The sequence below is a fragment of the Euleptes europaea genome, chromosome 6, assembly GCF_029931775.1.
Source record: "Euleptes europaea isolate rEulEur1 chromosome 6, rEulEur1.hap1, whole genome shotgun sequence".
Taxonomy (NCBI): domain Eukaryota; kingdom Metazoa; phylum Chordata; class Lepidosauria; order Squamata; family Sphaerodactylidae; genus Euleptes; species Euleptes europaea.
In genome coordinates, this window is record NC_079317.1 from 11,528,182 (window position 1) to 11,543,137 (window position 14,956).

At 46.7% G+C, this 14,956-nt stretch overlaps 1 protein-coding gene and 1 non-coding gene across 2 annotated transcripts; both read left to right on the top strand.

Moving 5' to 3' along the window:
- Nucleotides 1–487: 487 nt before the first annotated feature.
- Nucleotides 488–6,269, top strand: GPHB5 (glycoprotein hormone subunit beta 5). Its single transcript, XM_056852120.1, has 2 exons — nt 488–694; nt 6,081–6,269. The coding sequence occupies exons 1-2, from the start codon at nt 488–490 to the stop codon at nt 6,267–6,269; spliced, it is 396 nt and encodes a 131-aa protein (XP_056708098.1).
- A 1,592-nt stretch (nt 6,270–7,861) lies between these two features.
- On the top strand, nt 7,862–7,930 carry TRNAV-AAC (transfer RNA valine (anticodon AAC)). Its single transcript has one exon. It is a non-coding gene; the product is annotated as a tRNA-Val (tRNA).
- Nucleotides 7,931–14,956: the final 7,026 nt, after the last annotated feature.

A 14,956-nucleotide genomic window follows, 5' to 3' on the forward strand; every position in this document is an offset into this window, starting at 1 on the left:
TTTCCCTTCCCCTCCCCGTAACAGATACCCTGTGAGGTAGGTAGGGCTGAGAGAGCTAATCTGGTGAAGCTGGTTGGCTTCCCCACTCCTACACATGAAGCCAGCTGGGTGACCTTGGGCTAGTCACAGCTCTGTTAGAGCTCTCTCAGCCCTACTTGCCTCACAGGGCATCTGTTGTGGGGAGGGGAAGGGAAGGTAATTGTAAGCCAGTCTGATTCTTCCTTAAGTGGTAGAGAAAGTCGGCATATAAAAACCAACTCTTCTTCTTCTTCTTCTTCTTCTTCTTCTTCTTCTTCTTCTAAAACAAAATGTTTACTTTTGGTCTGTTAACTTCTTCTTCTCCTTTTCTTTGTTATCTTTCAATTTTAAAAAAGCTTACTTTCGGGCTGTTAACTGCTTTGGAAATCTGTGGAAAAGCCGCTTTCCAATTTTGTAAAGCCAGCCGATAGCAAACCTGTGTCAATTGCTTTCCCACTTCTTTTGCAGCATGAAGTTCCACCAGGCGGCGCTGCTGAGCACGGTGCCTCTCTTCTTCCTCGCCAATGGCATACTTGCCTCCAAGCCTTCCAGTGTGAACCTGAAGACGTTCATTGGCTGCGCCGTCCGTGAGTTCACCTTCTTGGCCAAAAAACCTGGATGCCAGGCGATGCGCATCACCACAGACGCCTGCTGGGGGCGCTGTGAGACTTGGGAGGTGAGGATGTATTGGGAGAACCATCTCAGCACTGGAAAGGGTAGGGTTGCCAAATCTGGGTTGGGAAATTGCTGGATACTTGGGGCGAGGAGGCTAGGGAGGGCAGGGTTGGTGGAGAGGACAGGCCTCAACCAGGTATCGTTCTGTAGTCTACCCTCCAAAGCAGCCATTTCTTAGGGATGAACTGATGTGTACAATTTGGAGAGCAATTGTCGTTCCAGGACTTCTCCAGGACCCACCTGGAGGTTGGCAAGCCTAATCCAGGGAGCAACATTTTAGACCTTTTGACCAGTTGTTAGAATTAGAAGATGAAAAGGTTGACATATTTCCCTCAATAGGGTTGCCAGGTCCCTCTTCACCACAGTCGGGAGGTTTTTGGGGCGCAGCCTGAGGAGGGCAGGGTTTGGGGAGGGGAGGGACTTCAATGCCATAGAGTCCAATTGCCAAAGCGGCCATTTTCTCCAGGGGAACTGATCTCTATCGGCTGGAGATCAGTTGTAATAGCAGGAGATCTCCAGCTAGTACCTGGAGGTTGAGATAAAGTTGCACAGGTACTAAAGTAGTCAGGCTGAGGAAATAATAGTACAAGGCTCTCAAAATACTTGCAAAAACATATTTACAAGTGAAATGGTGAAGGTGCTAACTCGTGTCAAAGGAAACTTAACAATTTCTATGAACGGACACAATACAAAAATAGTAGCCAAAGCTACTCAATATCAACGAACTAATATATACACACACAAGCCAACTGTAATAAATAAAGCATGATTCATATATCTTAATATATAGAGTCAAAGAGACTCTAATTCAGTTCATTAGTCTCTCATTCCTTGTGGTAAGCAGGACAGGAGGCAGAAGGCAGAATCGGGGGAGGTCGGGAACGCCGTCCGGATGCTTTACGTTTTTGCCGTCGCCGGGGCGGCTTCTTCAGCTCTCCGTTTACCAGGAGTCAAAGCTCCTTAAATTACAGAAGAAAAGAATTAGTTCTCAGTTAGTGACTACTTGCTCCCAACGGGCTGCTCTGTTCAAACGGAGAACTTGTCCTGAGCTCCTTGGCGAAAGGGAGATGTGTGTGTGTGTAAAGTGCCTTCAAGTCACAGCCGACTTATGGCGGCCCCTTTTTGGGGTTTTCATGGCAGGAGACTAACAGAGGTGGTTTGCCATTGCCTTCCTCTGCACAGCAACCCTGGTCTTCCTTGGTGGTCTCCCATCCAAATACTAACCAGGGCTGACCCTGCTTAGCTTCTGAGATCTGACGAGATCAGGCTAGCCTGGGCCATCCAGGTCAGGGCGAAAGGGAGATAGCTATGCTCAAATTATCTAGCAATAGATATTTGTGTGGGAAAGAATGGCCCGATCCGCTTTGTAAAAAATGGATGACATCATTTGGCAACCAAATACTGTAAGTCTGGTTCTGGCTGTAATGAGAATCTGTTCTTTTACAATTCCACATGGCAGGTTCTTCCCCCTCGAATGAAAAAAACCAAAACAAAACACCCAGAGTGTTTTGTGGCAAAATGTTTCTAACCCATTTACGTAATGCTCTCATTATATAATTTCCAAAGCCTCTTATGGTTTAAACACTTGAGGGGAAACTGTCCTTTGTGACTCTACTTGACAGAAAATTCCTTGGGGATTAAAACTGAGCCCCTGATTCACAAGTGATACATTTTATTCCAGTTACCCAGAATATCTTTACTTCTAATTTTGGATGCCTCCGAATTGTGGTAATTGTGCTGTGGGTGGATCTGAACAAGTCCGCACACGCTGAGCAGAACAAAAGCGTGACTAATTTTAAACTCCCTTAAAGCCTAATTTTCCTTCATATGCTTGGGAAACCCCTGCTAGATTTTAGTGAATTATAAAAAAAACCCCATAACAAAACAAGAGTGATTAGTTTTCTGGTTTGTGACAAGTGATGGGAAAAGCTATGCTATAATGTTAGTTTACCGATTTTTTCCACTGTGTAAATCTCTGGAAATTCAAGATCCTGAAAATGATCTACAAAGCTTTTTAGGACTTCTTAGAAGTTTAATGGCAGTGGGGTCTACTGGTTAAAGTTGTCAGACTAGGACCAGATCCCTACTCTCCTAGGAAGCTCTTTGGGTGATCTTGGGCCAGTCACAATCTCTTAGCCGAATGTACCTTATAGGTAGGGTTGCCAACCTGCAGGTGGTGACTGGAGATCTCCTGCTATTACAACCGATCTCCATCTGAAAGAGATCAGTTCACCTGGAGAAAATGGCTGCTTTGGCAATTGGACTCTATGGCATTGATGTCCCTCCCTTCTCTAAACCCTGCCCTCTTCAGGCTCCACCTCCAAAATCTTCAGGTATTTCCCAGCCCAGAGCTGGCAACCCTACTTACAGAGTTGTTGTGAGGATAGAATAAAAGAGAATCATGAAGGCGGAATGAAAGGGAAGGGTGGAATAAAAATGTGGTAACTTCCTGAATACACAAGAGACCACCGCCTTCCCAACATGAGATTATCATCCCTAAGATCCAGGGAAGCCAACTATTGTATTCTCTATAAATGCAAGGAGCACTTTGATTTGTTCGTTGGTACACTTTAACAGGTATGATGATCCAGGTTTGATTCCTGGTATCTCTAGCATCGTTAATAGGGCTACTGGGACCCAGATCCACCCACAGGCCAACAGTTGACCAACTTTACCTAAGATCAACGAACTCTGTGGTTGGTTGAACCTGTGGCCATCTTTGCAATTTTGAAAAAGGGTAGTGAGGCCAATCAGAAAATGGCTGCCATAGAAGGGAGGACCAATCAGAAAATGGCTGTCACCAGATGTCAGAAGGTTCTAAGCCAACTGTCAGAAGGTTCTAAGCCAATTGTCAGAAGGTTCTAAGCCAAGCATTCTCTCATGAGGGGGACAAGTATTGGGCTGTCCTAGCAGACCCTATGGTGATGCCTGTGGCGGGAATCTTTGGTGCCCCCCACCTTCTAGTCCATTGTGTTTGGTCCTTCCTGCCTGCTTCACTTACCAAAAAGCAACCCAGAAAGATTTGGCTAGAAAAAGGACCTTGCATACAGAGAAGCATTCTTCCACAGTCATTCTCAAACAGCATTCAAGCAATATAAGTAGTAAACAGTTTTATTGAACTTACAGAAAGAATATGAAGCAAAGGAGAAAGCAATATTTAGTTGAACATATATTTAACAAACGTATACATACATTGACAGACATACAGAAACAAAGGCCTTTGGATCACTTCCAAAGAGAGAGACAGAGATGGCAACCATTCAAAGGGTCTGTGGTCTCTCAGTAGAAGGACAAAGAACTGGGGTTTTGGGTTCTTCCTTTATAGAGAGGAGAGGGGGTCCCATATGACCCCTCCCTGTCACATTCTTAGGAAATGAGTTTTCTGCAAATCATAACTAAATTGTTTAGAAATATCTTGTTCCATAATAATTTTTTCTCAGTGTCGCTCTGATATCAGCTCGTCAAGCCTATCAGTCAATGTTCTGAAAACGATTACTCCCTTAGTGAACAGATAATTTGTTGTCTGTTTTAATAACCTTGCATAAATTTTGGGGCATCTGATGTGCTTTGGGTGATTAACTGCTGGCGATGCATTTACTTATGACCCTTTTAGGTCAGAGTCCTGCTTGTAGCTTATGTCAGCTAATAGCTGCTTTCTGAAAGTCAGGTCTATAGGTGATAATGTATGTGGTCAATTTCAACCCAAACTCTTTTAATATAGATTACTAATATTTTTAATATAAACTAATGATCAATACTGAAAATTCTCACGACAATGCCTTCTGGGGTCTTCTGAAGTTCTTCCTACTCCAACAAAGTGGAGGAAAGCCAGGACTGGCTCTTCCTTTTGGGGGAAGAAGCAAGCAGGCGTCAGGAAATACATCGGTGGGCAAATCGCTGGGGATCACTGCTCTGCTACCCAACTGTACTTGACAAGGGAATCCCAACAGGTTTTTCATAGCTTCTTAGTATTTATGTCACATTCTCCCCCAGAGATGGCCCAGGTTAGCCCAATCTCGTTAGATCTCAGAAGCTAAGCAGGGTCAGCCCAAGTTAGTATTTGGATGGGAGACCACCAAGGAATTCCAGGGTCACTACGCAAAGGAAAGCAATGGCAAACCACCACTGAATGTCTCTTGCTTTGAAAACCTTATGGGGTCCCCATGAGTCAGTTGTGACTTAATGACACTTTCCACCACCAAGGTAGTGGCAGTCACGACACCTTCTGGCAGCGAAGTCCATAAACTAACTCACTGTGCGCAGAAATACTTATTTTTCTCTGCTAGACAATGAGGGTTGCCAGATACCGGGTAGTGGTGGGCAACGGCTTGCCAATTGAGGGGGCTGCCTGCCGCCCCTCAGCTGGCCGGCCAACGGAAGCAGGCGGTGGCGATTAATGCCACTTCTGGGTTTACCTTAGAGTTTTTGGAAGAATGTGCTAGAGAGTCCCCATCACTTCCAGGGTAAACCTGGCATTCCAGGGTAAACCTGACTTGAATACTTTATAACTGGTCCAGACTTTGTGAGATCTTTATGACTATGATAAGTCCATAAACTAACTAATTGTGTGCAGAAATACTTCTTTTTCTCTGCCGGACAATTAGGGTTGCCAGGGCCCTCTTCACCACTGGCGGGAGGTTTTTGGAGTGGAGCCTGAGGAGGGCGGGGTTTGGGGAGGGACTTCAATGCCATAGAGTCCAATTGCCAAAGCGGCCATTTTCTCCAGGTGAACTGATCTCTATCGGCTGGAGATCAGTTGTAATAGCGGGACATCTCTAGCTAGAACCTGGGGGTTGGCAACGCTACTGCCAATTAAGGGGGCTGCCTGCCATCCCTCAGCTGGCTGGTGGGCAGAAGCAGGCCAGCTGAAGGGGGGGGCGGTGGCGATTAATGCCACTTCCGGGTTTACCATAGAGTTTTTTGGGTGAATGTGCTAGGGAGTCCTTGTCACTTCCAGGGTAAACCCGGAATTGACGCTATTGTGCCAATCACCCCCCCAGCTGCACCACAACAAAGCTCCTTCCAGTGGCAAGTAGGGTTGCCAACCTCCAGGTACTAGCTGGAAATCTGCTATTACAACTGATCTCCAGCCGATAGAAATCAGCTCACCTGGAGAAAATGGCCGCTTTGGCAATTGGATGCTATGTCATTGAAGTCCCTCCCCTCCCCAACCCTCGCCCTCCTCAGGCTTCACCCCAGAAATCTCCCGCTGGTAGCGAAGAGGGGCCTAGCAACCCTAGTGGTGGTGGTGGTGGGGCACCTGGCTATCCTACAGACAATTGCGCTTGGTGACTCAATCGAGGCCCATTATTATGAGAGACGAAGGAAGATGTCTGTCTCTCGCCAATCTTACGCCGACGTCTCTCTTTTCCCTCTCCCATGGGCAGAAACCAGTGCTGGATCCACCATACGTCGAAGCACACCACCGAGTCTGCACGTACAACGAGACCAAGCTGGTAACCGTGAAACTGCCGCACTGCGCGGCCAACGTCGATCCTTTCTACACGTACCCCAGGGCCATCCGGTGTGACTGCGGCGTGTGTCTCACCACAACCACTGAATGCGAGACTGTCTGAATCCTCTGGCCACTTCAGCGCACCTCTTTGGATGCTTCGGGCAAAATTCTGCCCAGGAGTAAACTGCAGTAAAGCGGCAGCGGGGCGGGTGGGTGATAAATTGTGGCAGAGCTGTTGGTCTCTGAAGTGTCTCTTCCCCACTGACCCATATTTACATATCAAGCAGTGTAACATAGTGACTTAACCAGTGAGGTATGATCTGGGAAGGCCTGGGTGCAAATCTCCCCAACCTCACCTGTACTGTGGAGATAATAATACTGGCTCATGTATAGAGGTGTTGCAAAGTGCAGCAAGGTAAAGTACGTGAAGCACTTTAAATGCTGAAAGTGCTACATGAATTAAACTTCTTCCATCTGTTGTGAATGCTTCCTAGTAAACTGCTGTTTCCAAGGCCTGTTTGGAACAGTCTGAACAATACATTTACAGTGCAATGTATATTCAGAGACAGAAACTTGCTTCCAGAGAAGAATGTAATTGCACCCCAAAAAAGAGATTGGGTTTCATCATGATACCCAGGGCCAAAATCAGGGCTGGCATCAGCCTGAGGTGGGGCAGGTTGGGAAATTCCTGGAGATTTGGGGGTAGAGCCTGGGGAGGGCGGGGACCTCAGCGGGGTACAATGCCACAGAGTCCAACCTCCCAAGCATCCCTGTCCTCCAGGGGAGCTGATCTCTGTAGTCTGGAGATGAGCGGTAATTCCAGGGGATCCCTAGGCCCTTCCTGGAGGCTGGTGTCCCTAGGTCTTCCTCTCTGGCAGGGAAAAAAGCCTGGTTGCAAAACTGGTGGCAGCAGAGAGGGGAAGCTTTTGCAAGGTGGGGGGTGAATGGGGCAAAAAGAGTTAAGCCCCTCTCCTCCCTCCTTGTTGGTTCTTCCATGCAACTGTTCTGCCACATCCTGATATGAAAACTCAAGTTTAAAGAATTGCACCCTACTCCCCGCCCCCACTTAGCATTTCTTCCAGCAAGAAATGGAAGATTGCCCCATGTCATTTATCGAGGGCACTCTCTGGCAATAAAGGAGGCGATTGGCCTGGACGCGTAGGGCTGCCAACCTCCAGGTGGATTAACAGCACGATGGCCAAAATATTATATCCCAAAATGACATAAATTTGTATTGTATATTAATATGTATTCAAAAATTTACATGTCAGTTTTTCACAGTATTACAATTTTTTTTTTGGTAATAAATTTCCCATAACACTCGTGACATTAATCTGAAATTTAGAGGCACTTCCAGTAGCTCTGTCCTCTCTTTCCTGGGATCTTTCCTCTCTTTCTTGGGATCAGGCGACTTGATTTTAATTCTCTTTTCCCTTTGCGATGCCTCTTTAAATGTGGATTGTGTTATTTATTTAAATGCTGATCATTGTGCCTGATGAACTGGGACGACCACACTGTGATGGCGGGGTAGAACTAATAGTAAATGACAATTTTCAGGTGGGAGACTTTCAGACGTCCTCCTCTCCTGTTCACGGTCTTTTTCAGTGTCTGCAAAGGGGCATCTCAGCTGCGAATCAATCTTTATTAAAATGACATCATTGTAAGACAGTGACTGTATGCAATGTTTATGTCTCATCGACTGCTAGAGATGGAGCGGTGGCTCAGTGGTTGCGCATCTGCTTAACATGCAGAAGGTCCCAGGTTCAATCCCTGGCATCTCCAGTTAAGGTCATTTCTGCCTGGGCGCTTGGACTCATGTTCACCCCCTGTCTGACACAGTTGTTCTTTGGAGTTCTGCATGAGTTTCCCATCCATTAGAAATAACCTTGCTGTCAGCCCTTGCAATGTCCGGGTCTTCTCCTTCCTGTGTTAACCTGACTCTTTCCTCTCCCCTGAGTTCAGCTCGGCTGAAATCTCCATGCAGAAGGCAAAGCACGGGCCACAAAACCTTTCTTTCTCTCGCAGCCATTCACAAAGCAGTGTGTAAAGAGGCGGGGATTGAAATATTTCCTGCTTCCTCGGAGCTCTTTCTGAGTAGAAGAAAGGCTTTTTAAAACTGAGGTTTGGATTTCTCACCCCACCTTCCTTTCAGATTGCTTCAGGTTTTTTTTTCTTTCTTAAAATGCTTTTTTATGAGGCAATTGGGGTTTTTTGGGGGGGAGGATTTTCTCTCACAGTGAACACTGTGAAGTAAGCCAGTTACAAAGCAGCATTTAAAAGGGCGGGACTTGATTTGAGCTTGGAGACTGCTGGTGCAGAGATTCCCAACTGGAAAGTGTGCTCCAGCGAGCAGTGAACCTCAGGTTAAACTCCCATGCATAAATGATCTATGATAGCAGATAATGGGGTCCTGACCTGGATGGCCCAGGCTAGCCTAATGTCATCAGATCTTGGAAGCTAAGCCGGGTTCATACTGTTTAGTACTCGGATGGGAGACTGCCAAGGAAATCCAGGATTGCTACACAGAAGCAGGCAAAGTCAAACCACCTCTGTTTGTCTTCCCTGACCTGGATGACTCAGTCTAGCCCAATATCATCGGAACTTGGAAGCTAAGCAGGGTCATCCCTGGTTCGTACTTGGATGGGAGACCACCAAGGACATCCAAAACTGCTATACAGAGGCAGGCAATTGCAAACCACCTCCGTCTCTTGTCCTGAAAACCCTACAGGGTCATCTTGAGTCTGCTGTGACTTGACAGCATTTTGAACCACTAGCAGTCTGGTTAGTGTTGGCTTAGGATCGACGAATATTGAATTCAGAGCCTTAGGCTGCTTCCACATTGAAATTTTTGATCAGCTTCCAAACGGAAACATTGTTTTTTGAGTACCCACATGATGTTATGTGAGCCAGTGTGGTGCAGTGGTTGGAGTGTCACACTAGGACCTGGCAGACCCGATTTTGAATCCCCACTCCACCACGGAAGCTTGCTGTGTGGCCTTGGGCCAGTCACACACACTCAATCTAACTTTCCTCGCAAGGTTGTCGTGAGGATAGAACGAAAGAGAGGAGAAGGATGTAAGCCGCTTTGGGTCCTCATCTGGGAGAAAGTTGGGATACAAAATTAAGTAAATAAATACATAAATCAGGATCATGCTCTGGTGGTCATTTCACACAGTATGTTTTTGGGGTGGAAGCCATTAGGGGTGTGCATTTGACAAAGCCCAACCGAACACACACACCCCAAACCCTTATCATGATTTTTTGGGTTTTTCCTCCCCCCCACAAATGCCGGTATTTTAAAGGGATCCGAAAAGCTGATCCTGAATAATGCTGAATTTTTCCAGCATTTTTTCGTCCGCTGTGGCCCCACTGTTATTTATAGAAAGACTGGGGGACGATCCCCTCTCCCCCTCCCTCTCCCCTTCTGCTGGCCGGCCAGGCTGGTGCAGATCTCTGCCGCCTCTGTGTGGGTCTGGGAGGTGGCAGGTGGTGCAGCGTTGAACCCTGGGCTCGGCTCAGCGCTACCACCTCCCAACTCCGTGTGAGTTTGAGGTGGCATGGATTTTTTGGGGTTTAATAGATCGATATTTTTCTAAAAAAGCCGAACCCCCCCATACCGGTATGGGATTCGGCTTTTTTGGGTTTTTTCCCCCCAAAAATTTCAGGTCTATTAAACCCCAACCCGAAAAATACAAAAATCAAATAAAATTGGTGCACACCCGTAGAAGCCATTCTACCACTAGCATTCCTGCAGGATGTCAGTTCTACACTCAATCTTTTATAGAGGATAAGATCACAGGTGCTGCCTCAGGATCAGTGCCGAGGATCAACCCGTTACACTCCTATGGGTGAGCCAGCTTAGCTCTCAACTCTAACTGGGACGCTTCTAATCTGATGCTTGAAAACCATGTTCCCGAGGTACTTTTAATGGTCTAATAAAAATCTTTCTCTTCCTCCTCTGTTAGATGGGCATTATGCAACTAATCAGGATTCACATCCTCCAGAAGCTTTTTTGATAAAGGCTTTATTTCCCCCCATTCGTTTAAATTTGTCAGCGAGTTGCTAAAAACCGAAACACTTCGGCTATTAATAGCTGCTTTATCAAGGAGTGCTCTAAATGTCTCCTGGGCTATATAATCCTGGCTTCCATCCAGACTTCAGTTCTTTGCAGACAATTAAAATCATTCTGATGAGTATCGATGATCCTCGCTCAGTGGAAGTTAGGGGTGTACAGTGTGATCTCTCATGCCCACTAAATGCAGCCCACCGCCCTTCATGATGGCCCCAGAAGGGACTGGATGGGCTGTATGATGTTGCTGCCTCCGGCAGGGCTGATTGACGTGTGACTTTCATTCAGACATGAGCTGGGAGTTCCACGCTGGGAAATTATTTCCCAGGTTTGTGGGAGCTGAATTCCAATCTAGATCAGTATATGTTTGGAGCCCCACAAGGATATAAATCTGCTTTATTTGAACTAGGAGTCCCATTCCCCCCCCCCCAGTGATTGTGGGGATCCACTCCTTCTCCCATTTTAAAATTTTAGAAATTAAAACAACAACAACATGCAGCATCACATTTTTTTCAGTAAACAAACAAACAAACCTGGAAGTGACATAGGGCTGGGACATAGGCCTTTATGGGCTGGGAACGGCCCTTTTTGCAGGGGTCGAGTAACACTTGCAAAAATGTAGCATAGCCCTATGGAACTATGGGGAGTTCCATTAGGGTTGCCGGGTCCCTCTTTGCCACTGGTGGGAGGTTTTTGGGGTGGAGCCTGAGAAGGACGGGGTTTGGGGAGGGGAAGGACTTGAACACCATAGAGTCCAATTGCCAAAGCGGCCATTTTCTCCAGGTGAACTGATCTCTATTGGTTGGAGATCAGTTGTAATAGCAGGGGATCTCCATCTACTACCTGGAGGTTGGTAAGCCAAAATAGACACCTCTGTGTATAAATATAGTTACTCCAAATCTAACACAGATCAACCATACAAAGTATAGCTAAACAACAGTCCGTTCTAATATACAATAACATTGACAAACACATACAAAAAGTCCTATTTCTGAAGCATAAAGACACAAAGTCACAATATTTCAAGGTTTCCAAAACTCACTGTCCTAAAGACAGACAAAAAGTCCAACAGGTACCAATTCAAGGTTTTTTTCTTCTTTCAGGTGTGGATTCCAGGTAAGTATTACTCAGTCCCAAAGCAGGGGATCAAAAGTGAGGAGGAAGACGGCCGTTTCAGTTCTTCATCAGTTTCACTTCACCAACCTTATATATCCCATCTCTTATTTCATATTAAAGAATCCATATCCAAGAATCCTTCATAAGGTTCCTTCCCAGGATACCAACAACTTTATTTCTTAGCAGATCTACCAACAGGCTCCTTCTCAGGATATCATTAAAGAAAATGTGCTTGTCAATGTTATTGTATAATACAGTCTGTTGCTTAGCTATACTTTGTATGGTGGATCTGTGTTAGATTTGGAGTAGCTACCTGGAGGTTGGCAACCCTAAGTTCTATGGGGGTTTATTTAAAGAGGGGGCATGGCGGTGCCGTCCCTGGGCGCCCTCCAACTACCCCACTTCAGGATTGCTCTGTGGCAGTCCCATGGACTCAAGCCTGACCTGAGAGCTCTGTAGCCCCGAGTCTCCACTCTAGCTACCGCACCTCGTTTATGAGCTTAACCTATCTACAATATCCAACCCAAACCCTACCATGCAAGCATCTTTGCCAATGATTTGCAGCCTACCTCGGACTCCCCGATTCCTTTCGTTCATTGCATCAAAAGCAGCGGAAGCAATTTGCCTCTGCCGGCTTCACAATTTTGCCGCTGCTGAAATTTTAGGAAGCAGAAGAATTAGAATCCTGCCTTCGGCGCTCCTCCTCCTCCTCCAGCTAAGGAAAGCAGAGGAGGAAATCACAAGGACATTCTTCTTGGCTCTTTGGAGGGATGTGCAAAGGTAATATCACATGCGGCGTCTTATCAGGCGATACATTTTCATGTTCTGTACATCTGTAAATCTTTACTCATTCGTGCTGTGTACTGGGCTGTTTCAAGGACTATAAAATGATAGCATGAAGTGCTTTTAAAAAAGCATTATATTCATGCTGAGTATGATTTTATCATCACTCTTTCTAGATGTAAAGCAGCTTGCCCCTCTAGGCTCATGAAAGCAACAAAAGGGGGGATTTAACTTCAGACAAATACACATTCATGGAATTCTCCAGGTAGGCAGAAAAATATGGCTTTGTAAATGGAGAAACCCCCTCCCACCCCAAATAGTAGGGTTGCCAACCTCCAGGTACTAGGTGGAGATCTCCTGCTATTACAACTGATCTCCAGCCGACCAGTACCCCTGGAGATTGGTTCCTCTAGAGGAAATGGCCGCTTTGTCAATTGGACTCTATGACATTGAAGTCCCTCCCCTCCTCAAACCCCAGCCTCCTCAGGCTCCGCATCCAAAATATCCAGGTATTTCCCAACCCAGAGCTGGCAAGCAGAAAAGAGCAACCAAAATGTTTAGGGGACTAGAGCAACTATCTATGGGGAGTGGTTAAGATGCTTAGGGCTGTTTAGCTTGGAAAGAAGGTGGCTGAGGGGAGACATGATAGAGGTCTATAAAATAATGCATGGTTTGGAGAGAGTGGAGAAGTTTTTCTCCCTCTCCCATAATACTAGAACACGGGGTCATCTGCTAAAGCTGGAGGGTGAGAGATTCAAAACAGATAAAAGGAAGTATTTTTTCACACAACGCATAGTTAAATTGTGGAACTCCCTGCCCCAGGAAGTGGTGATGGCTGCCAGCTTGGAGGGCTTTAAGAGGGGAGTGGACATATTCATGGAGGAAAGGGGTATTCATGGCTGTTAGTTAGAATGGCTACTAGTCATGCTGCACACCTATTCTCTCTAGTATCAGAGGAGCATGCCCATTATTTTGGGTGCGGTGGAACACAGGCAGGATGGTGCTGCTGCAGCCGTCTTGTTAGTGGCTTCCTAGAGGCACCTGGTTGGCCACTGGGTGAACAGACTGCTGGACTTGATGGGCCTCGGTCTGATCCAGCAGGGCCTTTCTTATGTTCTTAAGCCTACCGAATAGTCTGATGAGGACTGATAATGGCCAGGAAGTTATGGAATATTGAGAGCAGTCGGCTGGAAGTAAAAAGGTAGAGAGTGTACAGAATCTCAGAGCAGGGTTGCCAGTCTTGGTCTGGCAACCAGCAGGAGACTGGAAGGTAGAGTTGCCAGGTTCTCCCGGCCACCAGCAGGGGTAGGGGGTAGGGTTGCCAGATCGAGGTTGGGAAACTCCTGGAGATCTGGGGCTAGAGCTTGGGGGAGGACAGGGACCCACCCTCCAGAACATCCATTTTATCCTGGGGAACTGATCTCTGTACTCTGGAGATGAGCTGTAATTCTGGGGGGTCCCCAGGTCCCAGCTGGAGGCTAGTATTCCTACTGAAGGGGCAGGGACAAATGAGGGGCAGACATTGGTGATGATGTTACATCACTTCCGGGAAGAAGAAGAAGAAGAGTTGGTTTTTATATGCAGACTTTCTCTACCACTTAAGGAAGAATCAAAGTGGCTTATAATCCCCTTTTCTTCCCCTCCCCACAACAGACACCCTGTGAGATAGGTGGGGCTAAGAGAGTGTGACTAGCCCAAGGTCACCCAGCTGGCTTCATGCGTAGGAGTGGGAAAACAAATCCAGTTCACCAGATTAGCCTCCGCCGCTCACGTGGAGGAGTGGGGTTCTCCAGATCAGACTCCACCACTCCAAACCACTGTGCATAACCACTACACCATGCTGGCTCTCTTGGAAGTGGAACGAGAGACATGCTTCTAATTTCCAGGGACCAACTGAGTTGTGCTGCTCTTAGTACAGAGTTGCCAGTTCTAGGTTGAGAAATGCCTGGAGATTTTGGGAGCAAAGACCTGAAGAAGGCAGGGTTTGGAGAGGGGGAGGGATTTCAATGGGGTATAATGCCATAGAGCCCAACTTTCAAAGCAGCCATTTTCTCCAGGTGAACTGATCTTTGTCACCTGGAAATCAGTTGTAATTCCCACCACTTGGAAGTTGCCCACCCTATCTGAGTAGCCTGCCTTCTCCACCAAACCTGGGTCTGATTATGAAGACCCAGGAAAGATGGAGACGTCGGAAGAGACCAAGAGCAGAAAACGAATGCAGACAGGCTGAAACAACAATGACACGCTCATGTCTGGGAAATCTAAGCATCCGTTTGATAAAAGCATCCTCTGGATCCTTCTGATTACGGTGGCATTGTCTCCGTCGGTTAACAGGGAATCTGCTTTGATCTCTCTCTCTTGAAAGCCGTCTCTCTGATGTCTGTCGAAACAAGTCGGCTCCTCCGCTCTTGTTCATGGCTCTTCTTGAGAGGGGACCCCCTCTTGAGAGAGGAGCTGGCAGAACAGATTCAAGAGCCAGGCATAAAATGGTTGTCCATCAAACACCATCCAGCTGTTTCTAGCTTGGGCTGCGGGGTTACAAACCCAGCAGGGGCGAGCAGACCCTTTCCTGCTTTTATTTGGTTGTCACTGACAGGAAGGTTTCTCCAAGTTTCAGTGCTAACAATAAGAGGAGACAATTTTGTGTGTCTTTTAGTGCGTCCGCGTGCCAGGGATTCTCTGTTTTGCGTTCACTGCAGAGGTACAGTATTAGCGACAGAACCCTCACAGGATTTCCACCTTCTGACCAGAATAAAAGGACTCAATTTCTGCTCATGTCTGATGAAGGGAGCTTTGAGGCTCAAAGGCCTATGCCCTGAAACTCTTGTTAGGGCTTTTCC

What these genes read in the sequence shown, in the direction of transcription:
- GPHB5 (XM_056852120.1), top strand. Translation starts at nt 488, where the DNA reads ATGAAGTTCCACCAGGCGGCGCTGCTGAGCACGGTGCCTCTCTTCTTC. An exon ending in GGCGCTGTGAGACTTGGGAG is followed by an intron (nt 695 to 6,080) that starts GTGAGGATGTAT and finishes TCCCATGGGCAG; the next exon opens with AAACCAGTGCTGGATCCACC.